A 27489-nucleotide genomic window follows, 5' to 3' on the forward strand; every position below is an offset into this window, starting at 1 on the left:
CCACGGGCGGGCGCCCGGACTGACGCAGGGGCCGGGCCCGCCCCAGGCCCCGGTCGCCCTCGCTTCCCCAGTGGGCGAGGGACGGGACTTGCGCCCGCCGCGCGCCGGACGCCGCGATTTTGCCTTCGGTTCCCGGTGAAGTCCGAGGCTCGGCTCCAGAGCCCGCCTGCGCCCCCTAGTGGACTCGGCGGGGGGAGCCGCGGACGCCCGCACTCCGCCCCCGACTGCGGACAAAGAGGAGCGCAGGGACCGAGGACTCCGGGGGCCGGGACTGCAGGGGTCGTTCCCGGAAGCGGAAAGCAGTCCGCGGGGAGATCCCTTTCCTGGGACTGCTCAGGCTCCCCAAGACTTGACGCAGCCCTCCCCACTTCTAGAGAAGTGGGAAGCCTGTGGGCAGATGGGTGTCCCCTGGCGCCCCTCGACTCTTCTCTTTCTCTCTTTTTTTGGGGAGAAACCTCCGAATTTCTATGAGACCCCCACAGGGAGAGGGTCAGTTGGGCCTCCATCCCTCCCCCTGCCACAGCCCAGTCCCTGTTGGAATAAAAAAAAGAACAAAACCCCAAAGCTGGGGATACGCGGGTCTCATTTCCTGGGGGTGTGAGGGCACCAAAGGCTTGGGCTTCCCCTCCCCACCCCCCAGGAAGTCTGCTTAACCACAGACGGGATGGTCACCCCTTCACTCTCTCGAGTCTCCGCCCTGCCCGCAGACAGCAGGTCAGCGCAGGTCCGGGCAGCTGGCCCTTCTCCACTGACCTTCTCCCAGGACAGAAGGAGGCAGCTCTCCCTGAGACAGATGGAGAGATGCAGGGATCTGGAGAGGAGGAGACACCAGGAAAAGGAGACATAGAATGACAGAAAGCAGATGGGGCTGGGGGAGGGGAGGGCGAGTGAACAGTTCAGCGTGGTGGTGCCCCGGCTGGCCCGACGGGGACAGGTGTGTGCCTGGGCCAGGGTGATTTGTTGGCTTTGTAATCGTGTGCGTGTGTGTACTTCCCTGAGACCACCTTCAGTTGTCTGGGCCCCTGATCCTGTGTTTCTGCTGAAAACGTAACTCCCCAGCCCCCAAGAGAGGAAGTGAGAAATCCCGGCGGAGGGGGAGGTTGGGGGGGGGGCGCGGTGGGAGGCCGAAGGGCCGGTGGAGCAGGAAAGGGTGGATCTGCTTTCTGTCCCCGCCCTCCCCCGCCCCGCTGGAGGTTTCTGTGGAAACTGCCGCTGAGAAAGGACGAGTGAAGGTCACACAGCCAGAGCCAAAACGAGGCCGAGTTGGAAGGGGGAGATATTGAGAGGTGGAGAGAAAGAGATGGGACAGGAATGGGGAAGAGACAGAAATGGAGTAGCGAAGGGGAGAGACCACGGAGGGGAGCAGAGAGGGATGGGGAAATAGGCCAAAGAGGAAGACACAGGGAGACAAGCCATAATGAGGTGGGAGAAGGGTGAGACAGAATGGGAGAGAGGAGGGGTGGACAGAGAAAACAGGTTAAGAGACTTGGGGTTGTTGGGGCTGAGAGAAGCAGAGAGTGAAGTGGAGCAGAGATAGGTGAGAAACAAGAAGCCTTGGAAAACTAGATGTAGACGTTACGGGGCCCGAGCCGTGGAAATGCTAGAGATCAAGCGAGGGAAAGGAGCGAGGCTGGGCCCCGCCCCTCGGGCAGGCGGCCCAGAGCTTGGGAGCTGTCCGTTCAGCACCGGCCTGGCGCGCAGCATCGCCCTGTCTTCCCGACCGGACCTGCCAGCCTTCGCAGTGCTTGGGCACGCCACATCCGGGGGACCCCGCCTGTCACGCAGCACCCCGTCTCAACCTGGCCTCTTCCGTGTCTCAGACACTTGCCACATGTGTGCCCTTAAGAGGCGGGTGTGGGGACGAGCTTGTGTCTCGGGATGTTTCTTGTTTCCACATCTCTTAGAGACTAATCAATGTCTCTGCCCTTGAGCGGGAATGTCAGTCCGTCAAGGTGATAGAATCTGGCTGCAGACATTTGTGGTCTCTCCCTTTCTCTGTCCCAATGCCAAGCATCAGGTCTCCCACTTCTGAGTCTCCCCACCCCCATTTCTGCTCTGTCTTGTCAGTCTTATCTCTGTCTCCCCAGTTTGCCAAACATGTCTGCCTGGCTCTCTGTGTCCCCGTGACTCTCTGTCATCTTCACTAAGTAATGCAGTTGATCTGTCTCCTCCATCTGTTTCCTCATTTCTGTCTTTGCCAGTCAGTCTGTCTTTGTCGCTCTTTCTGTTTTTCCTTTCCTATTTGCATCTCTCTGCTTTTGAACTCTATGTGTCCATTCCTCCGCTTAGTCTCTCCCTCCATCTCTCTTGCCGAGTTCCCTTGTCCCCATCCATCCCTGTGACCTTCGTAAATCTTCCTCCTCCCCCACCCAACTTCCGCAAAGCCTCACGCTGGGAACACTATGCACAGTCATCAGTCTCCCCAAACTGAGGAGGGTGTGCATGAGGGGGGACAGGAGCCTGTCTGGGGTGCAGTCTCCCCCAGCCCAGCTGGTGAGCAGGAGAGAAGGCCAGGAATCTCCTGGGATCCTGAAACCCCCCAGGCTTCTCCATCCCCCCAATCTCTCTGCCACGGTTCAGGCTCATCCCTGCAGGATAAGGTGGAGAGGAAAAAGATAGTATGTTGACAGAGCCTCCCTCCTTCTCTCCCATCCTCCTCTTGGAAGGGGACAGAGTTCCGCAGAGGGGCCAACTACCAGGGTTAGAAGATGTGCCCCCCCCCACCAGTCTCCATGGAGACAGGCCAGATCTGTAAGCCCAGCCTCCTTTGCTGCATTCGCTGCCTCCCTGTTACTATGGCAACAAAGGACAGCAGGGAAGGATGGGGACGGGTCAGAGTACAGGATTGGGCTGAGGCTCTGGGTGCTGGAGGAAGGAAGGAGCCCACCTGCCTGCCCCCTTTTACTCTCTGGCCCAGTCTCCCTGTCCTTGTGGTTCTGTGGTTTTGAATCTCCCATTTTTGTGTGTCTCACTCCAGCCTTCAGCCTTTCATACATATCAGTGACCTGGTCCTTAACTTTCATGCCCCTTGCCTGTCTCCCACATCTCAACTTCCATAGGTGGGAGGATACCCACATTCTGAAAAAGCTACAGAGACAGGCTCTTGCCTGCTCTCTGCCTTTTCTGCCATCCCCACAGAGTCTGGGAGTGTTCCTCATAGAGCAGAGAGGTGTGGGTGGGAGGCTGTAACTCCTCAGGCTCCAGTGGGTGGCCGATGGGGTGTCGTGTGTATTGTGGCAGGCCTGGGGTGTGAGTGTCAGCTGTGCATCTGTGTGTGTGTGTCAATATACACCAAGCTGGGATGTGCACGGTGTGGGGGTGTGGGCCTTGGGGGTGTTTGCAGCTACAATACAAGTGTATAACACAGCACTGCATTACATGATCAGTGTAGTGTGTGAGGTGTGTGGGATGGTGTTCCGTGATCTGTGTCTGTGAGTTATTGTGCCATGCATGAGTCCGAGTGCACCCTTTGTCTGTCATTCACAATTAGCAATACTTTGGCAGTTTAGCATGGAGGGTCTTTGCGTGTGCCCAGATACATTGGGGAGGAGTGTGTGTGATGTTGTGTGACTACACAGCAGAGCCCACAAAGGTTCAAGTGGGGTCTGGGGCAGTGTGAGGCCTGTGTCTGTGTGATGGTGCTGAGTGTGAATGTGTACTGGTTCATGGGCCCATGGGTGAAATGTTTACTGGTCCTGTGAGAGATGGTTTCAGGCCAGTTATGACGGAGCATGTGACATGTGTGTCTGTGAGGTGGTGTTTTAAGGGTGTGTGTTCCTCTGCATGGCATTTTATGCCTGTGTGATTCTGTTGTGGTGTGATGGGGTATGCAGTGTGTGTGTTCCGTGTGTTTTCCTTGCTGTGTGTTTGTGAGTCTCTGGGCTTGTTTTGATGGGGTCCTGTGGGATGTGTGGGAGGTGATAAGCTGGTGTGTGATGGAATGTGGTTGTGAATTTGCGGTGTGTACTGTGGTGTTGGTGGGCGTCCCCAGCATCTCTGCTCTCTGGGTGGTCGGGTGTGCGTCCGATGCTTGGTGGGATTCTCTGGCTGTGATGTGTCTCCTGTGTACCTGTGCAGTTGTGTCTTGTTGGATAACTGCCATGCCTTAGTGGGTGGGGGGAGGTCACACAGTGAGGGGCCTCAGGGCCCTGCCCCCCTCTGCAGCGTCCCTGCTCACTGGGGGGTGTCTTTCTCACCTCTTGGGTTCCCTCCCTCTCCCCTCCTGAACAGCACCCCACAGTCTCCAGGGCTCCCCCTGCCTCACTGCAGAGAAGGGTGCTCTGGCCCTCGTGCCTTATTGCAGTGGCTTACGGGGCTTCCCCCCCGCCCTCGCGCCCCGTGTTCACCTTCCACAGCGCACCCCTCCCTCTGGTGGCACACAATGAGGGGGTATTGGGGCTCTCCCACCCTCAGCGCCCCCTCCTTGGAGGCGACACCCCACACTGCGGGGGTTTCCAGGTCCCTCATTGCGGGGGTCGTCTCCGGGTTCTCCGCTTCCCGCAGCGCTCCCCCTTCGCCGCCGAGCCGCCACTTTGCGGAGGCTGGGGGGCGGGGAGAACAGCTGCAGTACCGGGGGCGGGGCCGCGGGCCATCCATCAGGGCGGCGGCGCCCCTGATTGGCCGGCGCAGGCCCCCCCGCGGGCGCGGGCATATGAGGAGGCGGAGGAGGCGGCGGGCGCCGCAGACTCTGTGCGGTAGGGCTGACCGCCGGACCCGCGCGCGGACCGAGGCGCGGGCGCTGCAGAGGCCCCCAGCCCGAGCCCGCGCCTGAGCCCACCCTGAGGCCCCCTGCCTCGGCCCCTGCCCCGCCCGCGTGCCCCTGTCCCCCGGAGCCGCCAAGATGGGGGTAGGTGCTCGGGCCAGCCAGGCGATGCCTGTGTACGTGTGTGTGCCTGTGTGTGTGACATTGTGGGTCCAGTGACATTGGGTGTCTGCGGAGAGCGGAGGACGAGGACTCTGGGACCTCTGCTTTCCGAGACCCGGGTGCAGGACCCTGGGAGCCAGCTGACCCTGCCCATCCGTGTGGTTGTGTCACTGGTTGAGTGTGTGCCCCGGGGCCGCCTGGGTCGGCGGGAGTCTGTGGCGCATGTTGGCATGTCCTTTGTGTGCGGGGTCCGCGGGGCACGGACCGGCCTTCGGCCTCTCTGTCTGACCTGGTGTGGTTCCCTGCTCAGCTGAAGATGTGTGTGTGCGTGTGTGCGGTCCTGGTTCTGTCAGGCCTGGCAGCACCGTTCGCCTGCGATTGTGTGGCCCGGGTCGTGTCTGAATGCCTGCACCCGTGTCTGGGTGTGTCTGAACGCCGGTGTTTGTGTCTGGGGGTGTTGAAGCCCGTCTGCTTCCGTGGCCAGGCGGGCATAGGTCCAGACTATGAGATGCATACCCGGTGACCTCCCTTTCTCCTTCCAGGCCCTCATGGGGTTGCTCCGCAGTGCGGAGCAGCCTGGGTCTGCAGCGTGTGTCTACCTCCTAATCTGGGGGAGCAGACGTGGGGGCTGGGGGGAGCAGGAGAGCCACGGCAGGGAGACTGAGTGCCTTGCTGAGGGCTATGTGTGCAAATGCGTGTTGTGGGGGTATTGTGCATGCCCGGCTATGCCCTTTCCTCCGTGTCCGTGTGTCCTTGTCTGTGAGTTTCTCCAGCAGATGCCGCCTCTTTCCCTGGCTGACCACCTGACCCCCCAGCTGCAGCCCTGGATCCCTCCCTGAGTGTCTGGAGCGGGGCCACAGGGAGGGGATGGGGGGAAGGAGGCTGGTGGGCTGGGCTGGGTGGGTGAAGAGAGGGGGGGTTGGGATGGGAGAGCAAATATGAGGGGGATGGGGAGAAAGATGGCGGAGGAAGGCTGTTGGGTCCAGGGACAGAGGTGGGGGATGGGGCTGCAGATGGGTGGATGGGGGTGGGCCAGGGGGGAGGGGAAGAAGAATTGGATGGGGAGAGGACTGGGAGAGAGAAGGGGCAGGTGGGAGTCAGTGATGGCTTCCAGGTAAGTGGAAATGGAAGGGAAGCCATGGGCAGATTGGAAGAGAGGACTGAGGCTAAATGCCTTAGATAAGGAATTGGGGGCGGGTCTTAGGAAAAGACCTGGGACAGGAGAAGTGAGTGCTTTAGACATGGGAGACAGAGACATGGAAAGAGAGAGAGAAATGGGCGGACACAGAGAGAGATGCTCTGAAAGAGACAAAGAGATGGAGAGACATAGAGAGAAAAAGAGACATAGTGACAAAGAGAGAGACAGGCACGGGCAGGAGGATATGGAGAGAGAGAGAGACAGACAAGACACAGATAGAGAGGCGTGGGGAGACAAAGAGAGAAACTGAGGCTGAGATGAGTAGACCCCAGGACAGACACATCCCATCCAGGCACGGTCAGAGGCAGCCTGGATGAAAGGAAAAGGGGACGGAGGCACAAGGGGAGGTCGACTGAGAGACGGGGAGACGAGGCCTCAGACACCTTGAAAGGGAGAGGGAGGGGCGGGCCGAGGGGCAGAGCCTGCCTGAGCTCGGCTGGTGTGGAAAAAGACGAGGAGCTGCAGAGGCGGCTGCAGCGGCCAGACACGCGTGTCCCCCACCCTCCGAGGTGCTCCCGCCCCGCAGTGCGCCCATCTGGGCCTCCTGCCTTGACTGGGAAAGCCTCAGCTCCCTCTCCAACAGATGGAAGCCCGCCCCCAAGGGAGTCTGGTCATGGCAAGGGCAACCAGGAGCCAAGGCTCGCCTGCCAGGGACCGGGGTACCCCAGCCCCTCCTCCCTCAGACCCAGGAGTCCAGGCCCCTGGCCCTTCCTCCCCCAGACCCAGGAGTCCAGACCCCCAGCCTCTCCTCTCTCAGATGGAGGAGTCTGGGACTCTACCCCTGGGTCTCACAGGGACCCAAGCATCAGCTCCCTGGCATTCCCTAAGGCTTCAGGGGTGGGCAGCTAGTTTTCCCCCCACCTCCCTCCAGGCCCCTCTCTCTCCTCTCTTGCCTGCCCCTCATTTCTCTGACTTGTGCCCATGACCTTGTATCTCCACTCTCTCCGTCCTTGGGTCTGCCCCTTGTGGAGGCTGAGACCCCTCCTGAAGCGGGAGCAGAGGAGGGTCCTCCCTGCCCGCCTGAATCTCCATGCTCCATGTCAGACGCAGCGCTGCTGCAGGGCTGGCCCAGGGCCAAGCCACCCTCCTGCCCCCTGAAACCCAGGCTCCCAGGCCTCTAGGATACAGTAGCCCCCCGGGCTCAGCCTCCGGGTCTGGGGGCAGACAGCAGGCAGCTCAACCCTCTACAAGGTCACGAGGGGATTAGCGCTGAGCCGCACTGAGCCTGGGATCCCAGCTTGGCTCTGGGCCCGTAAGATCTGTCAGTGGTCCTGTATCAGCACCCAGCCTCACCCCACCCCTCCTGCCAGCCTCCAAGGACGCTGGCTTCCCCATGAGCCCAAGCCCCCAAACTAGAACTTCCGTCACTCCCCCCACACTACATCCAGTTCACACCAGGCCTGGGGGACTTCTGCCTCTTGCTCTTCTGCACCCCGAATCCCAGCCAGCAGCTAGTCTGTCCTTCAGAGACCTAAACATGCCCACCCCTGTCCAAACATATTCATGGCTCCCGCCAGCCCCCAGGAGAGAGGCTAGGCCTCAGCTTGTCAGTCAAGCCCCTCAGGACTGACTGCACGTCCAGCCAGGCCACCATCCCTGGGCCCAACAGGCGACCTCCTGGGCATTTGTCCCAACTGGGTCCTCTGAAAGAGACATCCACGGAGTTGGGGGAAGAGACCCAAGAAAAGAGCCAAGAATAAAAGACAGGGAGAGACCTGGGGGAGTTCTATGGGGGAGGCCTGGAGCTGGAAGCACAGAGATGCCAAGATGGACGAGAGAGAGAAAGTGAAAGATACGGGGGTAGAGAGGGAGATGGCAGAGCGAGACAGTGAGACACAGACAAGACAAGATGGTTGGAACAGTCGAGACAGAGAGAGACGCGCCGAGCGTTACAGAAAAGCAGGTGCCTTGAGAGATGAATACAGAAAGAAGGAGAGATGAGGATGCACAGAAAATACTGACACTCAGGGATATTCTAAGATCCCCACACACCAACTTGGAACGAGATAGAAACCCTGGGAGAACACAGAAAGACTGACTCAGCCAGACTCAGGGAGAGAGTTCAAGAGATGGTGACAGATATTGTATGAGACGGAAAACATAAAGAGCCGGAGATCAGAGAGAGACATAAGTCTCAGAGAGACACGCATAAAGATGCAGAGACAGAGAGAGTGAGATCAGAGAAAGCACTGCAGAGAGATGGAGACAGCCGCAGATGGGGAGGTGGAGAGGCAGAGGGGCAGCAGGAGACAGAGAGACAAAAGGGAATAACACGGCACAAGCAGAGACCCGGGGAGGCGGGCCAAGAGGGACAGACCAACAGGCGCAGCAGGAGACAGACACCTGGGGGGTGGGGGGCTTGGGCAAGTCCAGGGAGAGGGAGTAAGAGATAGAAATGACACCAAGAGGGAAAAAGGACACATGGAGACTGAAGGGGAGAGACCTAGAGACAGAGAGAGGGACAGAGGCATAGACAGACCCAGATGAGACTCGCTGGCACAGAGATCCAAGGAGCCAGAGGTGGGGGTGGGGGGTGGGGGGCTTGGAAGCAATAGGAGGAGACAAGCCTCGGGAGTTCTGAGAGACACCCAGGCCGCAGGGCAGGGACAGACGGAGAGCAGGCCCTGTCCAGAGACGCAGCTGCACAGCCGCTTGGCCGGTGCCCCCCTGTAACCCCTTCTCGCCCGCAGTCTGGTGGTTCTGACAGCTATCGTGTCGCCACCTCGCAGGACAAGAAAGATGACAAGGGCTCGCCCAAGAAGGCCAAGGGCACCAAAGACCGCCGGGACCTGGACGACCTCAAGAAGGAGGTGGCTATGGTGAGTCCCACCCTCTGCGCCCTCCCGGAGCAGGCCCCTCCCCCAATGACCCCCCCCACCGCCAGGCCTCCACGCTCACCCGATGTTCCCCAAACTCCTGTTCCTTAGACAGAGCACAAGATGTCCGTGGAAGAGGTCTGCCGGAAATATAACACCGACTGTGTGCAGGTGCGGCTGGGCTGGAGGGACAGGGTTCCCCGGGGTGGGGGTGGGGGAGGTGTGACCCCCCAATGCCTGAGGGTACTGTGTAGTGTTGGGGTGCCAGGGTTTCTCCGGGAGGGTCCTATGTGAGTCCTGTGTCCCCCAGGGTCTGACCCACAGCAAAGCCCAGGAGATCCTGGCCCGAGATGGGCCGAACGCGCTCACACCACCGCCAACAACCCCAGAGTGGGTCAAGTTCTGCCGCCAGCTCTTCGGGGGCTTCTCGATCCTGCTGTGGATCGGGGCCATCCTCTGCTTCCTGGCCTACGGCATCCAGGCGGGCACAGAGGATGACCCTTCTGGCGACAACGTGAGTGCCCTCCACCAGGCCCCGCCCAGGAGCTCCTCCGCATAGAGACATGCGTGTCTCACTTCTCCCCTTGGACTTTTCAAAGCCCCGCCTTCGACTTCTTCCCATCTAACTTTCACAATCACTCAGTGAGAGAACCAGAGATGCAAGGAGGAAAACAGGCTCAGAAAGGACAAGGATGGGACTTCCTGGCGATCCAGTGGTTAGGGCTTGGTGCTTCCACTGCAGGGGGCCTGGGTTCAATTCCTGGTTGGGAACTAAGATCCTGCAAGCCACATGGTACAGTCAGAAAAAAAAAGACCAAGTTGCTTGTTCAAGGTCACACAGTAGGAAATATGAGCCGGGGCTCCATCCCAAAGCTGTGTTGTGCCATCACTGGCCTTGAGGGTAGACACAAGCAGGTGGTCATGGCCTAAAAGATGCTCAGTGAATGGGCTCACGTCGAGACCCAGGCACACCCATGCGCTGATTTATCAGGTCCTGTTCACTCAGCACAGGGTGCACACACTCACAGTCAACAGACGCGATGCTCACAAACATAGACCTGTATTCTCACTACACGGAGATCCTTGCACGCACGCACCCACACATTCGCACGCACACACCAGTGCAGAGAGTCAGTGCAGGCAGTCACACTAACACGTAGATTCAAGCGTGGCCACCTAGTTCAGACACGCAGGCACAGGCACAGACATGGACTGATAGATAGACAGACAGACGCAAGCACCCAAACAGAGTGGCAGGCATAACCTGGTGGCGGACAGAGCCGTGTGAGAGTCGAGCGCAGGCAGGATGCTCAGAAATTAAAACCCGCACAGGTGAACAGACCCAGAGTCTCAGACCTATGCAGACCAGCAGAGGGAGACGAGACAGAGATCCACCTAGAGAGAGTCAAACACAGTCTCCTACATGCAAAGTCAGGCATTCAGTCAGACAGACAGGCACATGGACAACGGCATACACACCGATTCTCTGACATAGGCTGAAAGACCCACAAAATAGAGAGAGGGACAGAGCAGGGGCTCAGACACACTTTTGTTCAGGAAGAGAGATTCAAGCAAATTCCCTGGTGGTCCAATGGTTAGGACTCCGTGTTTTCACTGCTCAGGGCCTGGGTTTGATCCCTGGTCAGGGAACTAAGATCCCATAAGCTGTATGGCGAGGCCAATAAATAAATAGAACAAACATTTTTTTTTAAAAGAGAAAGAAAGAGAGACTCAAACATAGACAGCCAGAGAGACACAGACCCTCAAATAGATACAACCTGAGGTCAGACATACAATTGCAGAAGCCCACTTACTCAAAGCTCTCTCCCCAGACACACACATCTTAGGGTAGGGCCGGTGGGAGTCACTGTGGGCGGGCTGTGACCTTGAGTCTCCCCACAGCTGTACCTGGGCATCGTGCTGGCGGCTGTGGTCATCATCACCGGCTGCTTCTCCTACTACCAGGAAGCCAAGAGCTCCAAGATCATGGAATCCTTCAAGAACATGGTTCCCCAGGTGAGGGGTGCCCAGGAAGGGGCCAGGTGGGGTGTGGACAGCTGCCGAGGCTGTGCCCAGTGACCTCAGGCAGAGAGCGTCAGGGAGGTGACGCCTCTCCATCCCACCCGCAGCAAGCCCTGGTCATCCGGGAAGGTGAGAAGATGCAGGTGAACGCTGAGGAGGTGGTGGTCGGGGACCTGGTGGAGATCAAGGGTGGAGACCGAGTCCCAGCCGACCTGCGCATCATCTCAGCCCACGGCTGCAAGGTGCGCATGGGGCCCAGCTCTGCCCTTCCTGGAGCAGCCCAGGAGTCCAGACCCCCAGCCCCTCCTCCCTCAGACCCAGGAGTCCAGGCCCCCTCCTCCTCCATCAGACCTGCAAGTACCTTTGACCTTGCCTAGAAGTTGCACCCTCTCCACCTTCAAGAGCCCAACCTCTGTCCTCCAGACAGACACCCAGACTTCTAGGTCTCTAGCTGGGACCTCCACAGAAACAGGTTTCCTTAATTAATGAGATTTCTGCCTCACTAACAAAACAAACGAACAAACAAAAATCTTTAAATCTCCTCTGAGCAAATGCCAGTTGACCCCAGGCCTGGGGTTGAGCTCTGTCCCCTGTGCCCCACCCCAGGTGGACAACTCTTCCCTGACCGGCGAATCAGAGCCCCAGACCCGCTCCCCCGACTGCACGCACGACAACCCCCTGGAGACCCGGAACATCACCTTCTTTTCCACCAACTGCGTGGAAGGTGAGACGGTCAGGGTGGGGCGGGCACCCGGGTGGGGCCAGGCTGGTCCAGACAGACAGACGCGCCTCAGGGGCTCGGGGTCCCCCTGCACCTCGCTGAGCCTCAGCGCCGTCCGCTCTGGCCACACAGGCACGGCTCGGGGCGTGGTGGTGGCCACGGGTGACCGCACCGTCATGGGCCGCATCGCCACTCTGGCTTCGGGGCTGGAGGTGGGCAAGACGCCCATCGCCATCGAGATCGAGCACTTCATCCAGCTCATCACCGGCGTGGCCGTCTTCCTGGGCGTCTCCTTCTTCATCCTGTCCCTCATTCTGGGGTACACCTGGCTCGAGGCTGTCATCTTCCTCATCGGCATCATCGTGGCCAATGTCCCAGAGGGCCTGCTGGCCACTGTCACCGTAAGGCCCAGACCCCTGGGTCTGAGGGGGGAGGGGGCTGGCGGCCTGATGGCAAACATCTTTTCTTCTAAAAAGTTTTTTTATTTGGCTGCACTGGATCTTAGTTGCCGCATGCAGAACCCTTAGGCAATGATCGTATTTTATTTACTTGTTTATTTTTTGGCTGCACCACACAGCATGTGGGATCTTAGTGCCCAGACCAGGAGTCAAACTTGTGCCCCCTGCATTAGAAGGCGAATTCTTAACCGCTGAAGTCCAATGGCAATGATCTTGATTGCAACTTGGGGGACCGAATTGCAATCAAGACATCAAGGGCCAAATCCTCCCAGACATTGAAGAAGGAGGGTCCTGGGACTCAGTGAGCCTCATGAATAAAACAAACCAACAGGGATTTCCCTGGCTGTCCAGTGGTTAGGACTTCGTTTTTTCACTGCCAAGGGCCTGGGTTTGAGCCCTGATCGGGGAACTAAGATCCTGCAAGCTAACCACCCCATCATTTTTGAAGTTAACTTACACAATTAAGAAGCACACCCTCATGGTAAAAAATCAAAAGAATACATTAAAATAGTTAAAGAGTAAAATAACAGTCTGGACCCATTGCCTAGCCCAGCCGTCAACCTCCCTTCAGAAGCAGGCTCACTGCACTGTTCCCAGCAGAGGTGGGCATATTCACACATATGTAGTAACTGTTTTCAGTGTACACAGAAGGGACCATCCTAGGAATACTGTTCTGCTCCTTGATTCTTTTAGAATCAATAGATCCTGCAAACTTTTCCATATTAGCATACTCAAAGCTACTCTAGGTCAAGGTCAAGGCCTTTTATTGACCTACACTGTACACACGTATGAACATACAACCTGATGAGCTGGAGTCAGTTGAACACACCCTAGGTCAGCTGCACCCAGACGGAGCTCCCTAGAGGCCCTCTCAAGACCTTGTTCAGCCCTTCCCCCACAACCCCAGGATTAGCCCTAGGATCGCCTGGTTTCAAACAGTAGTTTTTCACTTCACATCAGTGGAATCATTCAGCAGCAACTCTTGTTTCTGGCTCTTCTTTGCTGAACATTGTTTTTGAGCTTCACCCACGACATTGTAGGCACTGATCTCTTTTCCTTTTTCATCTCTGTATAGTATTCCCGTCTTTTATTTCTCCAATTTTCTCTTCTGCTGTTAGAGAACATTTTGGTTGTTTTATGTTGCTGCTGTGAACATTCTAGTATATTTTGGGGGGTGCATCTGAGCCCATTTCTATGAGTCTGTGCCTTGGGTGGAGTCTCTAGGTGATTCTTTGCTCAGGATTCTCTTTGGGCTAAGCAGTCAGGTTGTTGGACAGTCATGTTGCCGGCCCAGCCCTGCCACTGACTCTACCTGTAACTCACCTGTCCTTGCACATGACCCAGGTGTGTCTGACACTGACTGCCAAGCGCATGGCTCGAAAGAACTGCCTTGTGAAAAATCTAGAAGCTGTGGAGACCCTGGGCTCCACGTCCACCATCTGCTCAGACAAGACAGGGACTCTCACCCAGAACCGCATGACAGTCGCCCACATGTGGTTCGACAACCAGATCCACGAGGCCGACACCACTGAGGACCAGTCAGGTGAGGGTGAAGCCCAGACAGGAGGGTGGGCCCCGCCCCCGCCCCGCCCCCGCCCCGCCCCCGCCCCGCCCCCCGGGTGACCCTTGCCCTGACTGGTGGCTTTTTCAGGGACTTCATTCGATAAGAGCTCGCACACCTGGGTAGCCCTGTCCCACATCGCTGGACTCTGCAACCGTGCTGTTTTCAAGGGGGGTCAGGACAATGTCCCCGTGCTCAAGGTGGGTCCCACCTCCCACTGGCCTCAGCCTGGCTCCTGCCCACCCCGTGCTTCTCTGCTCTGACAGCCCTCTCTCCGCCCTACAGAGGGATGTGGCTGGGGATGCTTCCGAATCTGCTCTGCTCAAGTGCATCGAATTGTCCTCTGGCTCCGTGAAGCTGATGCGTGAACGTAATAAGAAAGTGGCCGAGATCCCCTTCAACTCCACTAACAAATACCAGGTACCCTAGGGGTCTCCACTTTCTCTGTGATGCCCAAAAAGCAGTCAGCTCTGCCCCACTGCCCTCCTGCTTTGGACAAGCTATTAACTTTCCCAGAGCCTCAGTTTCCCCATCTGTAAAATGGGACTGATAGTAGAAAGAGGAACAGAGATGGGAGTGACAGCGAGGTCTCTGTGGGAGTGGGAGGCAGAGGAGTAAAGATTTCCTGCAGCAGAGTGGGAACCAGCCAGCGATCTCATTCATTCATTCAGCAGATATATTTTTAAGCAGCCACCATATGTCTGGGAGGCTCGTGTTAGGTGCTGGGAAGACGTAACAGCAGTGAGTGAAACAGTGAAGTTCCTCCGCTTGGGGAACTTATGCTCCTGTGCCAGGAGACAGACAATGACAGAGGCATGAGGACTGGAGGAAATCTGGAATGTCAGGAAGTCACCGTGCTGAGGGGGGAAGCCCTGCAGGTATCTGGGGGCAGTGGGCATAGTATGTGCAAAGGTCCTGAGGCAGGAATGTGTTGAGGTGTCTGAACAATAGTCAGGGGTTGTGGAGCCAGGAAGCATGGTGGAAGATGAGGGCTGTGTGTGCTGGGCCAGGTCCCATTAGGCCTCATGGGCTGTGGACACAACTTGGGTGTGACCCTGGGACGGGGGGCAGCATGAGCCAAGGAGCAGGGGTAGAGACGGGACCTGACTCACGTTTTTAAAAACTGCTTTATTGAGATCTGGTTCATACACCATCATAGATCACCCATGTAGTACATAATTCGAGAGTTCTAGTATAGTCACACATAGTATATAGTATAGTTTATACAACATAGTATAGCTAGCGTCTACTCAGTCAGTTTTAGAGAATTTCCATCATCTCTAAAAACACCCTCACACTCTGGCTTTATTCCCCTACCTCCCCCGTCTCCCCAAGCCCTAAGCAACTACTAATCTACGTCCTGTCTCTATGCCCTTGCTTATTCTCGACCCTTCATGTAAAGAGAATCCTACAATACGTGTTTTTGAGTGTCTGAGTTCTCTCACTCAGCATCATGTTTTCCAGGCTCCTCAGGGCTCCCCTGGCAGCTCAGACAGTAAAGAATCCACCTGCAATGCAGGAGACCTGGTTTTGATGCCTGGGTTGGGAAGATCCCCTGGAGAAGGGAATGGCTACCCACTCCAGTATTCTGGCCTGGAGAATCCCATGGCCTGTAGAGTCCATGGGGTCACAGAGCTGGACACGGCTGAGTGACTCTCACTTCCCTTCCCTTCCATGTTGTGGCACATATCAGTACTCCATTCCTTTTTACGGCTGAATGACTTTGCGTTGTATAGCGAGATCACATTTTGTTGATCCATTCATCTGTCAACGGACATTTGGGTTATTTGCACCCTTTGGCTACTATGAATAATGCTGCTGTGAACATCCGCCTACAAGTTTCTGTGTGGACATCGTCTGCATGCCTCTTGGGTGTATACCCGGGGATTGCAGGCTTACGTCGTAACCCTGTGTTTAAGCTTTGTGGGGATAGCCAGGCTGTTTTCCAAAGCGGCTGCACTATTTTTCACTGACTCTCATATTTTAAAGTCTCCTTCTGCCTACCATGGGGAGAAAATAAAATACAGTGGGGAGGGGAGGACAGACACAGGGACTCGATGTGGGGGTGCTGCTGTGACATTTCATATGAGAGATGCTGGTGGCTGAATGGGAAGGCAGCAGGGGTGAGAAGAGGTCAGAATCTGGGTACTTCAGAGGTAAGCTGGACAGATTCAGTGATGGGGTCTAATGTGAGATGAGAGATCGTCGGGCGAGGCAGAGAGAAATGCACGTATCCTCAGGACCCTTGAGATTTCTGTGAGAGAGACACAGAGGAGAAAAAATATTCGTCAGACAAAGAGACAGAAATGGGCAGGGATGAGCAGAGATCTCTGTGAGAGAGTCTGAGAAACAGATGACAACAAGTAGAGAGATTCAGGCAGTGCCCTCTGGCGAGCCCGGCTGAGGTCCGTCCTGGCACCCGTGGCATCCTGGCACCCGAGGGGGTGGCGGGGAGTCCTCTTCCCCCTGGCTGGGTGCAGGTAGCCTCCAGGTCCCTGGGAGGCTCAGGCACGGCCACCCTCCGCTCTATTTGCAGCTCTCCATCCACGAGACCGAGGACCCCAATGACAACCGGTACCTGCTGGTGATGAAGGGCGCCCCTGAGCGCATCCTGGACCGCTGCTCCACCATCCTGCTGCACGGCAAGGAGCAGCCGCTGGATGAAGAGATGAAGGAGGCCTTCCAGAATGCCTACCTCGAGCTCGGCGGCCTGGGCGAGCGCGTGCTTGGTGGGCACCAGGGGTGGGGCCAAGTCGGGGCAGGGGGCCGGAGGGTAAGGAGGGATGTGGTGCTGCCGGGAGCCTGGCTCAGAATAGGATCTCCCAGAATGCACCGTGATTGACTGAATGAATGACAGGGGAAGCCGTCTTTCAGACATGAGTGTGGACTGCCTCTGGCCAGCTGGGGAGTTTGACTGCTGCCACGGGAGCTGTGGGCAGGAGGCAGGGGGAACTGAGGCTGGAGCCCCTCTTCCTTTCTTCCCCGCACCAGGTTTCTGCCACTACTACCTGCCTGAGGAGCAGTTCCCCAAGGGCTTTGCCTTCGACTGTGACGATGTGAACTTCACCACCGACAACCTCTGCTTTGTGGGCCTCATGTCCATGATCGACCCTCCCCGAGCAGCTGTCCCCGACGCGGTGGGCAAGTGCCGCAGTGCAGGCATCAAGGTGTGGCCCGGGGGGCAGCGGGGGAGGCAGGGCCAGGGCTCCAGGAGCCAGTGGTGAGGCTGGACCGTTTGCGCACAATGCCCGCAGGTCATCATGGTCACCGGCGATCACCCCATCACGGCCAAGGCCATTGCCAAGGGCGTGGGCATCATCTCTGAGGGCAATGAGACTGTGGAGGACATCGCTGCCCGGCTCAACATTCCTGTCAGCCAGGTCAACCCCCGGTGAGCCCTGCCCAGCCCGACTCAGCTCCCTCTGGGACAGTAGGTCCCCTTCCTCCAGGGTCTCCTCTGTTGACTCAGCATCTGGGCCCCGTTCCTCTTCTGTCTTAGTGATGGGCAGCCTGGTGTTCCAGCTGTGTGATGCTGGCAAGGGGTAGGCTCACATCCCAGCTTGGCCACACGTGAGCTATGTGACCTTAGGCGAGTCATTCAGCCTCTCTGAGCCCCAGTTTCCTCCACTCTAAAATGGGCTGCTAGTAATTCCCATCTGAGAGGATTCTATGATGTTCCTCATTCCTGTGTCCATCAGTCTCTCTTCCTGCCTGTCCTTTACGTCATTGTCTCTCTCATCTCTATTCTGACTCCCTCAGCTTTCCCATCCTCATGTCTCTCTCTGTGTCTGTTTCCATTTCCTGCTTGTCTGCATATCACTGTTCCTCTGAGTCCAGGGTCCCAAAGTTCTTCCTGAGGTCTGCCCTCCATCCCTCCTGCAGCCCCTGCCCCCCATTTCCCTTCATCTCTGATCCCCCCACCCCCACCCCCACAAAGCCCTTTGTCCCTCTCTCAGAGCCTGGTCCACCCCCCTCTGTCTGTGGGTCTGTCCACATGTCCTGACCACTCTCTGCTCTCCGCAGGGACGCCAAGGCTTGCGTGATCCACGGCACTGACCTTAAGGACTTCACCTCCGAGCAAATCGATGAGATCCTGCAGAACCACACCGAGATCGTCTTCGCCCGCACCTCCCCCCAGCAGAAGCTCATCATTGTGGAGGGTTGTCAGAGACAGGTGGGCTGGGGCTGGGGTCCCTCAGGGGAAGGGAGATGGGGGCCAGGACTCCGGGGTCCATGATGAGAAGAGGGTAGGTGCCAGGCCTCTGGGCGCCGTGCTCACCCTCTCCCTCTCCAGGGAGCCATCGTGGCCGTGACCGGGGACGGCGTGAACGACTCCCCCGCCCTGAAGAAGGCCGACATCGGGGTGGCCATGGGCATCGCCGGCTCTGACGTCTCCAAACAAGCAGCTGACATGATTCTTCTGGACGACAACTTTGCCTCCATTGTCACGGGTGTGGAGGAGGGTGAGTGAGTCTGCCCAGGTGGTCCTGGAGACTGGGGTCCCTGTGTGAAGCCCGAGAAGGGCAAGGGGAGTAGGCCAGGGCTGCAGCAGGTACACGACGGGGATATCATGGAATCCCACCAGGCCCCCAGTACAGCCTGAGCTTGTCCTCTTCAATTTTCTTCCCCCCGCAGTGTTGGGGGCTCCCTGGGGGCAGGACTGAGCTGATACACTTGAGGGTCCCCGTGTTGCCCAGCAAGGACCCAGTCTGTTGGGTAAGGCAGAGGTGGGAATATTTAAAAGATACTCAGAAGTACAACCTCAGGGAGGCAGAGGGTGCTGCAGAGGGGCCCTGAGGAGGCCTCTCCCCCAGCCTGCATTCGGGGGCCAAGGAAGCTTCCCCGAGTGGGCAGAAGTCACTGTGCCAAGTTCCCAGGGCCACTGGAAATCACACAGAGAAATGCCAGCGAAGGGAGTTGCAGGCAGAGGCACGGCCGTGTGGGGGCGCTGGCCGGTGAAGCTGGGCACCCAAGAGCCCAGACCTCAGGGTCCCCTGGGCACCACTTCCTGAAGGGCCTGGATGTGGCCACAGATGGGGCTTGTTCATGTTCAGTTTTATTCTGATCATCCAAGTAATTCACGATAATTATAGAAAATGCAGAAAAGCATTAAGAAGCACATTGGCATCGCCCACAACCTCACCATCCAGATATATTCACAGTTCACACTATGGTTGCATTTTCTTTCAGTCTCTCTCTCACATTTCAAATGTGCCCAGTGTAAAAAATAACTCGTGATAAGGCAGAATTCAAACAGTAGAGCTGAGCCTACAGCCTCAGGTTAAATGCCCTGAGCCCTTGTCCCCTATGGCCCAGAGGACACATGGTTAACCCTTTCTCACCGCCCCCCCAAAACATCTTCCACGCATGTGCAGGGCACACACTCACGGATGCTCTAGTTCACGCCTCCCAGATATTTCTTGGGCTCCTACCTCGTGCATCACGCCAGGGGCTGGAGAATCAGCTATGAGCAAAGCAGACTCCTGGAGGGTCTCCGTCGTGTACCTGCTGCAGCCCTGGAGGGTCCCTGCCCTCCAGGAACTGAGGGGCCTTCCCCAAGTTAACAAATTCTAACATAACAAACATAATTACAGGGACTTGCCTGGAAGTCCAGTAGTTAAGACCCCATGCTTCCAGTGCAGGAGGCCCGGGTTCTATTCCTGGTTGGAGAACTAAGATCCCACATTTCATGCAGCACAGCCAAAACAAAAATAAACAAAACAAAAAAGCCAAACATAATTACTTATGGTGACAAGTGCTAAGAAGAAAACCAGCAGGGTGCTATGATAGATGACAACAGGGGGCCCGGCTCAGTACACACACTGGGCTATGCTGAAGTACACTTAAATCATCACCCATAAGTACTTAGGGTGAGACCCCAGTAGTTTGTGGAGAGCCACACCTTGCAGGGACAGGCAACAGCAGGTGTGAGCAGCCAGGTGCCTTATTTTTTACACAAAGGGGATCATACCATCTATGCCACCTCCCGCAAAACAGCCTGCCTGTCTGTGCCTTTTTAAAAAATAAGTATGGCAATTCCCTTATTCATTTATTTTTTTTGCTGTGCCCTTTGGCTTGTGGAATCTTAGTTCTTTGACTAGGGATCAAACTTACACCCCTGCAGTGGAAGCAGGGAGTCTTAACCAATAGGCAACCAGGGAAGTCCCTCTTTTTTGGCTATTATAATGCTATGGTGGGGCTTCCCTGATAAAGATAAAGTTGGTAAAGAATCCATCTGCAACGCAGGAGACCCCGGTTTGATTCCTGGGTTGAGAAGATCCGCTGGAGAAGGGATAGGCTACCCTCTCCAGTATTCTTGGGCTTCCCTTGTGGCTCAGCTGGTAAAGAATCCTCCTGCAATGCACGAGACTTGGGTTTGATCCCTGGGTTGGGAAGATCTCCTGGAGAAGGGAGAGGCTACCCAGTCCAGTATTCTGCCTGGAAAATTCCATGAAATATATAGTCCATGAGGTCGCAAAGAGTCGGACACAACTGAGTGACTTTGACTTTCAATGAGATGGTGAACATTCTCGTGCTTGCATTGTGGTGGACATAAACACTCATCCTATAAACCTATGATAAGGATTGCTGGGTCAATAAGGCAGGGATGCTTAACTTTAACAAAAAAGACTGGGAACTCCCTGGTGGTCTAGTGGTTAAGACTGCACTTTCGCTGCTGGAGGCACGGGTTCAATCGCTGGTCGGGGCAACTAAGATCCCGCAAGCCATGCAGCATGGCCAAAAAAGGGAAAAAAAAAAAAAGGAAAGAAACTGCTATGCAGTCTTCCTAAGTGGTTGTATTTTGAGAATGTTTGAACAGAGGCAATCTGGTTGGATGTCTGAATGGAAAGGCAGGTGGTGAGGGGATGGATTAGGAAGGACGCCTAGACTGGGTAGGAAGGAGCAGCGGGACTAGGGTGCCCTGGCGTGGGTGCTGAGGTCTGAGCCCACCCTGCCAACAGGCCGCCTGATCTTCGACAACCTGAAGAAGTCCATTGCATATACCCTGACCAGCAACATCCCAGAGATCACACCCTTCCTGCTGTTCATCATGGCCAACATCCCACTGCCTCTGGGCACCATCACCATCCTCTGCATCGACCTGGGCACCGACATGGTGAGCCCCGGCCACCCCCAGGCTCCAGAAGGGCAGGGTACCCCACCACCACCCCGATTCACTGGCTTCTCCTGCCCAGGTCCCTGCCATCTCATTGGCGTACGAGGCTGCCGAGAGTGACATCATGAAGAGACAGCCCAGGAACCCACGCACTGACAAGCTGGTCAATGAGAGACTCATCAGCATGGCCTACGGACAGATCGGTGAGGACCTGGGGCCCCCGCCTGGCTTACGGCTGAATGCCCAGCGCCTGGCCCACCCTGGGCACTCGGGAACCTCGTGTTGAATGAGTGGAGTGAAAAGCAGGACATGCTGCCATAGGTCTAGCCATGGCAGTCCAAACGTGGGCTGGGGAAGAATCTCCAGACACAGAGCATTTCAGAAAGGAGTGAGTGTATTGAGAGCAAGGAGCAGAGATAATGAAGATACAGCAAACGGAGTGGGTGGGGGAGAGTCAATGCTTTTTATGGGTTAGTAGCCAGTCTTTTAGCCTCAAGATGAAGAAAACTGCTAGAAGGGTGGCATTAGGTGACTGGTTAGGGCGCTAGAAGGTGAGTACCGGGGTGGGCATTTTTACCTAATATGGGGTCAGGAAGCTGGCCAGGAAGGATCGCAGTGTGGGTGGGGTTGGCAAGTTACAGTGGGGTTCAGTCAGTTCCAGAGGTGACCTTGACCTTGGTTCTGGGCTCCCCTTCTGTGGCCTGGGTGTCAGGTCTCACACCTGTGACCTTGGTGTGAGACTCCACAAGTTTAGAAGGAGTGACTTAGAGATGGAGGGTGGAGGAAAGGCCTCCCCCTGGTGCGTGCCAGATACTGAGTGGCCCCAGGAGGGCCACGCCACTGCTCCACCCCCAGGGGCGAGCCCCACCCCTTCCTGCCTCCTCCTCTGCTGCTGGAGGGGAGGGTGCAGAGCTTTACAGGTGTCCCAGCAGAGGCCTGGTGGTGGTGGTCAGAGGCCTGGGAAAGTCATTCCTGCATGGGGGTCCTCAGGGACTTCCTGATGTCCACGTGGCCCAGGTCAAGTGGGAGGGACTCCAGGTTCTCCGTCTCTGGGGAGACCCCTCCCCAAGTCTGCTGCTCCAGGGAGCCCATTTCAGGTGCTTGCCACCAGGTGGCGCCCTCAGGTCGTCCTCTGGGAGCCCAGCCAGGAGGATGCTCAGGCAGAGGACTGAGTCTCAAGGGGCCCCAGAGGTGCCCTGGGCTGGCTGCCCGCCCCACCTGAGCCTCTCCTTATCTCCCTACTGTCCTCCCCCAGGAATGATCCAGGCTCTCGGTGGCTTCTTCTCCTACTTCGTGATCCTGGCAGAAAATGGCTTCTTGCCTGGCAACCTGGTGGGCATCCGGCTGAACTGGGATGACCGCACGGTTAACGACCTGGAGGACAGTTACGGACAGCAGTGGGTGCGTAGGGCCGGGTCCCAGAGCGTGGCCATGGGCCTCCCAGGCGGGGTCTCTGCCCACAGCATCCCGGGCCACGGTGAGCTGTCCTATCCATGCACGGGTGGCTTCCTGTGATGGCCCCACTGCCCTGGGGGTCATCAAGACCCTCCCTCAGACACAAGGGGTCTCCTGGAGCTCCTGCCCCAACCCATCGTGGTCCTGTCCACTGGCCAGGCTCTCTCCCCTGCCAGGCAGGAAGCCTCTGTGACCCCCTTCCCAGTCTCTGTCCTCCCTTCACAGCCCAGCCAGTGTCTCCCCGAGGAGGCCCCCAGCTCCTCTGGTCCACAACTAAGGTCACCAGTGTGCTCTCTCCTTCCTTGTCCATTTCCTGACTCTTCCCGAGGGGCTCTGAGCTACAGAGGGCAGACATGTCCCCCCAGGGGACCCCATCTGGACAGAGTCCCCGCTTTGCCCTGGGGATCTACCTGCATGCAAGGAGCACGTGGGCAAGGAGTGGGGGCCAGGGCTGCGGCCACACTGACCACTGACTGGCACGTGCATCGCCACCCTCGCAGACCTACGAGCAGAGGAAGGTGGTGGAGTTCACGTGCCACACGGCCTTCTTCGTGAGCATAGTGGTCGTGCAGTGGGCTGACCTGATCATCTGCAAGACGCGGAGGAACTCTGTCTTCCAGCAGGGCATGAAGTGAGCGCCGCGGCCGCTGTGGCTGCTCCCCGCCCCGCCCCACGTCTGTCTGTCCCGGCCTTGCCTCTGAGTCGATGTTCTCTCCAGTGGTCACATCTGTCTTGGATTCCCTGTCTGCCTGTGTGTGTGCGCGCGCTGCTGGGACGTTCCTGCGTCCCTCTCCAGATCTCTTTCACCTTTTTATACCCCGGCCTGTCTGTGTGTCTCTGTCTTCCTGTTTCACCGTCGCCATCTCCTTGGACCCGTCTGTGCCTCGCTGCCTCTTTCTGTTTCCATCCCTGTGTGTCTCCTTGTCTGTCTCTCTCCGTCTGCCCCCGGGGTGGGGGGGGTGCCTCTGTGTCTATGGGGTGGGGATGCTGGGTGGGCTTCTCTGGGTCCAGCCCTGACTGTGCCTGCAGGAACAAGATCCTGATCTTTGGCTTGTTTGAGGAGACGGCCCTGGCGGCCTTCCTGTCCTACTGCCCAGGCATGGACGTGGCCCTTCGCATGTACCCTCTCAAGTGAGTGCCTTTCCCTCTCCAGGTACCACCTGTTCCAGAGCCCTCCCAGGAGCCTTTGCAGTGGAACACCGTCATGGGTGGGGGGCTGGGGTGGGGCTCTGTAGACCCCGGCCCAGAGCCATGGCCAGGGTCCCCGTCACCTTGGGCACGAAGATCAGGGGGCAGTGCGCTGGGCATGGCCCTTCCTTTCCTCCGTGTTGCCCGGCGCCGACTCGCTCCTCCTCTCGCTTCTCCGCAGGCCCAGCTGGTGGTTCTGTGCCTTCCCCTACAGTTTCCTCATCTTCGTCTACGACGAAATCCGCAAACTCATCCTGCGCAGGAACCCCGGGGGTGAGGGGCTGAAGAGGGTAGAGGTGGGAGGCTGGGGGGAATGGGGCCGGGCAGCTGGAGGGGGAGGCGGGAGAGCGCCGCCTGGTGACGATGCTAACCTTACTGTCTGCCCCCTCCTCCCGCCCCTCCCATCCCCCCTCCTCCCTTCCGCGCTGTCCCTCCATCCCCTTGGCACCTCTTCCCTCTCCCCTTCTCTCCGGTCTCCTCCTTTCTGTGTCTGTCCCTGTGTCTCTGCCCCTTTGGGCTTCTTTCTGTGTCGTTGTCTCTCTGTCTCTGCTTGTGCGTCTCTCCGTGCCCGTCTCTCCCGTCTCTCTTTCCTCCTTTGTCTCTTCAGGTTGGGTGGAGAAGGAAACCTACTACTGACCTCAGCCCCACCACCTCTCGCGTCTCTTTCCTGCCCCTGCGAGCCCAGGACCGCCCACTCCAGTGCCCCTTATTTTGTATTCTGGGGGGAGGGGCCCTTTCTCCCCATGGCCCCGCCCCCTCAAGTGATCTCCCGCCTCCCTCCCCCACGCCCCGCCCCCTGGCTGGCTTCTCTCCCCGCCCCCGCCCCCGCCCCCTGCCTCTCTCCCCTCCCTCTCTTTTGTGTGTGTCTGTTCCTCTCCTCCTCACCCCTGCCTCCCAGACCCCTCCCTGGACTCTTTTTTACTCCCCATCGCCCTCTGGCTGATGCCGGCTCTGGTTCTGGACAATTATCAAATATATCAGTGGGGAGAGAGAAGCCGTGTGTGTCGTGCTTTGCTTTGTTGAGGGGCAGGGGGAGTAAGGGTGTGTGGCGGGACAGCGTTCCCTGTGCTGGCATCCATGACTGGGTGATTCACAGAAGCCCAGAAATTTAGCCTGGCATGAACGTGGGAGTCATGGAATCTCAAAGTCATCAAATCAGGGAGTTTTAGACCCAACAAGGATTAGTGTGAGAACACTGTGAATTCGCTAGGTGATGGGATCCTGGGATCAGAACACGGGAGAGGGGGTCAGACTCTGGATCCTCTCATATTGGAGAGGACCCTGGGGGGCCATGATGATATAATGGTTCACTGAGCTCCCACTCTGTGTTCTGCCCTCTTCTAAACATTCTATCTCTATTAGTTCACTTAATCCTCACAAGGCACAGAGAGGGAAAGGAACCTGCTCAAGGTCACACAGCTGCGAGGGGACAAATCTGGATGACAAACCTAGGATGTCCAAGCTCTAAGTCACCATGTTCTTCTCCTGTTGAGATAAGCTTCCATACGGTGACTTGCACAGATCTCAAAGGCATAGCTTAATGATTTAAATAATTATATCCATGTAGCCACCATCCATATTGAGCTGTAGAACATTTACATCTACCCAGAAAGTTCCTTCATTGCCCCTTCCCAGTCAGCAGCCCCTCCACAGGCAACCACTGATCTGCTTTCTCTTACCATCTTTTGGCTGTGCCTGTTCTTGGACTCTGTAGAATGAAATCCTATGGTGTGCTGCCGCAGGTCCTTCTCATCCTCAACATCAGGTCCATGAGGGTCATCCATGGTGTCTCAGGTATAGGTAGCCAACACTCTTTCATTGCAGGGTTTTCCACTGTGTGACTATTATGCTATTTGTCAATCCATTCTCCTGTTGATGGATCTGTTGTTTCCCTCTAGGAACATTCTAGTAACATCCTCTGATGACACATGTGGGCATCTCTGCTGGGTACATGCCTAGAAATGGAATTGCTGATTGGGGATAGACTGTGTTTACCTTTCACAGAAATAGCCAGGCCCTTTCCAAAGCTCTTGTGTCATTGGCATTGCCACAATGTATCAAAGTTCCAGTTGTTCCACATCCTTGCAAACACTTGCTATTGTCAGTCTTTTGAATTTTAGCCCTTCTGGTTGGGCAGCCCTACCACTTCCCTTGAGGTAGCCTTTTTAACAGAGATGGCAGTGAGAGGAAGGCCTGGGGCTGGTCCTTGGCCTACCTGCCTCCCAGCTCAAATGTCTGGGATGCTGAGAGTCCACATGAGCGTGAGTGTGTGTGCACGCCCACTGCACAAGACAGTGCTGAGGAAGAGTGCCTTAATCTGAAGGGGATGACAGTCAGAGGGCAGGGGTCATGATGCCAGACACTGCCTGTGGTGCCCAGGGCAAAGCCTGGTCCTGGCAAGTGTTGTGAGCCTGGACCTCCCCTAGGGAGGCCAGAGAGCCTACTTTATTCATCCGGTATAGGCTGAGGAATACTCCCATAGACAGGTGGGCAATCTGAGGCCCAGAGAGGGCAAGGACTTCCTTGAGGTCACACAGCAGATACATAACCCAGGTTTCTGATTGTCTGTCTTCCTACCCAGCAGCTCCATTTCTTCCAGGGATCCAAGAGGGGAGGAAGGTGGCCTCAGGCTGGAGGGACCCCTTATCTCCGGCCATCCCCCTAATTCATGGCTCGCTTGCCATAGGCCCGTTTTCCCTGGTCTCCCCTCATCCCCCTGTCTCGGGGATCTTCCCATCTCTCACAGTATCTCCGCCTTAGGGCTTCCTCCCACAATCCCGTTTCAGGGGGCTCCTCCTTCCCATTGTCCTTATGTCAAGTCCTCACCTGCCGCACTCAGAGGTCCCTCCCCACAATGTCCTTGCCTCTCGACCCTACCGTCCACAGCCCATGCTTTTTGACACCTCCAGGGCTTTGCTTGTTATGTCCTCTGCTCAGAGCAAGTACTCACAGGAACACAAACATGAGTTATGAGTGAATGACTTTTATTTGTGTTGTATGAGGAAACCCCAGAGCTCTCATAAAAAAAGTCAAATCCCATTTCCCCAAGGTTGGCCCTGGAAGAAGGCGGCTGGGTCTCTGCCTCCAACCCTCGGCTCCTCAAGACTCATCTTTCGCTTGGGGGCTCTTCCAGTTACCTCCACTGCTCCCATTACGTTGAAATCAGGTGGCTGCTCCCCTGTTAATGCTCTGGACTAACTGTGGACTCACAGGAAACCCCCTACCCCAATTTCCTGAAGCCCAGCTTGACCCAAGTGGGAAGCCTGAACAAGCTTCTACTAAAAGCCTGGGGCTGACAAAGAGGAAAAGTGAAAATGTCAGTTGCTTACTCGACCCCATGGACTGTAGCCTGTAAGGATCCTCTGTCCATGGAATTCTCCAGGCAAGAAAACTAGAGTGGGTAGCCATTCCCATCTCCAGGAGATCTTCCCGACCCAGGGATCGAACCCAGGTCTCCCGCATTGCAGGCAGATTCTTTACCATCTGAGCCACCAAATATCTCACTGGGTATTCTCCTTTAGCCCCACCCAACCTCGGAAAATGAGGTTCTCAGTCTGTGTAAGGGAGCCCAGGCTTCCCGAAACTTCTACACATTTCTTGGGGCCATTCTGGTGCACCCCCTTAGAACTCCAGCTGGTTTTCTACAGCTCACCCTGCAGCAGGGGCAAAAACTGAGAGAGCTAAGATTCTGGGAACCAGGGGAAAGAAAGGCCCATGTCTCAGACACGAGCCACTCTTTGGGACATCCAAGGGGCCAGTGAGAAGGCTGGGACTTCCCTGGTGATATAGTGCTTAAGAATCCACCTTGCAATGCAGGGGACCTGGGTTCAATCCCTGGTCTGGGAACCAAGATCCCACATGCCACAAAGTAACTAAGCACCATGTGTTGTAACTAAGACTTGATAGAGCCAAAAATAAACAAATAACATTTTAAAAATTTTTTAGAAGGCTGAACTCTAGAAATAATTATAACAGCCATGATAATGTAGTGGCAATAGCATGGACTACTGTTTATCAAACAATTATGAAATATCAAGACTCTTTCAAGCACTTTACATGGATCATTCAACCCAATCTCAATCCCGAGTG

At 56.6% G+C, this 27489-nt stretch overlaps 1 protein-coding gene across 1 annotated transcript; it reads left to right on the forward strand.

Moving 5' to 3' along the window:
- The first annotated feature begins 4381 nt into the window (after window positions 1-4381).
- On the forward strand, window positions 4382-24036 carry ATP1A3 (ATPase Na+/K+ transporting subunit alpha 3). Its single transcript, XM_052656791.1, has 24 exons — window positions 4382-4694; window positions 4833-4846; window positions 8792-8881; window positions 8990-9049; window positions 9189-9392; window positions 10781-10894; window positions 11008-11142; window positions 11507-11624; window positions 11754-12022; window positions 13424-13622; window positions 13731-13840; window positions 13926-14060; window positions 16177-16369; window positions 16632-16807; window positions 16895-17031; window positions 17664-17814; window positions 17935-18103; window positions 20603-20757; window positions 20837-20960; window positions 22013-22158; window positions 22713-22843; window positions 23242-23343; window positions 23582-23673; window positions 24008-24036. Exons 1-24 carry the CDS (start codon window positions 4382-4384, stop codon window positions 24034-24036), a joined length of 3366 nt encoding a protein of 1121 aa, XP_052512751.1.
- The last annotated feature ends 3453 nt before the right edge of the window (window positions 24037-27489 follow it).

Source organism: Budorcas taxicolor, chromosome 18 (genome assembly GCF_023091745.1).
Source record: "Budorcas taxicolor isolate Tak-1 chromosome 18, Takin1.1, whole genome shotgun sequence".
Lineage (NCBI taxonomy): Eukaryota > Metazoa > Chordata > Mammalia > Artiodactyla > Bovidae > Budorcas > Budorcas taxicolor.

Bases quoted from the DNA above. Each gene is read 5' to 3' on its own strand.
- ATP1A3 (XM_052656791.1), top strand. From the start codon at position 4,382: ATGAGGGGGTATTGGGGCTCTCCCACCCTCAGCGCCCCCTCCTTGGAG. The intron at 11,143-11,506 runs GTGCGCATGGGG...GCCCCACCCCAG, and splicing joins TCTCAGCCCACGGCTGCAAG to GTGGACAACTCTTCCCTGAC. The intron at 11,625-11,753 runs GTGAGACGGTCA...CTGGCCACACAG, and splicing joins TTCCACCAACTGCGTGGAAG to GCACGGCTCGGGGCGTGGTG.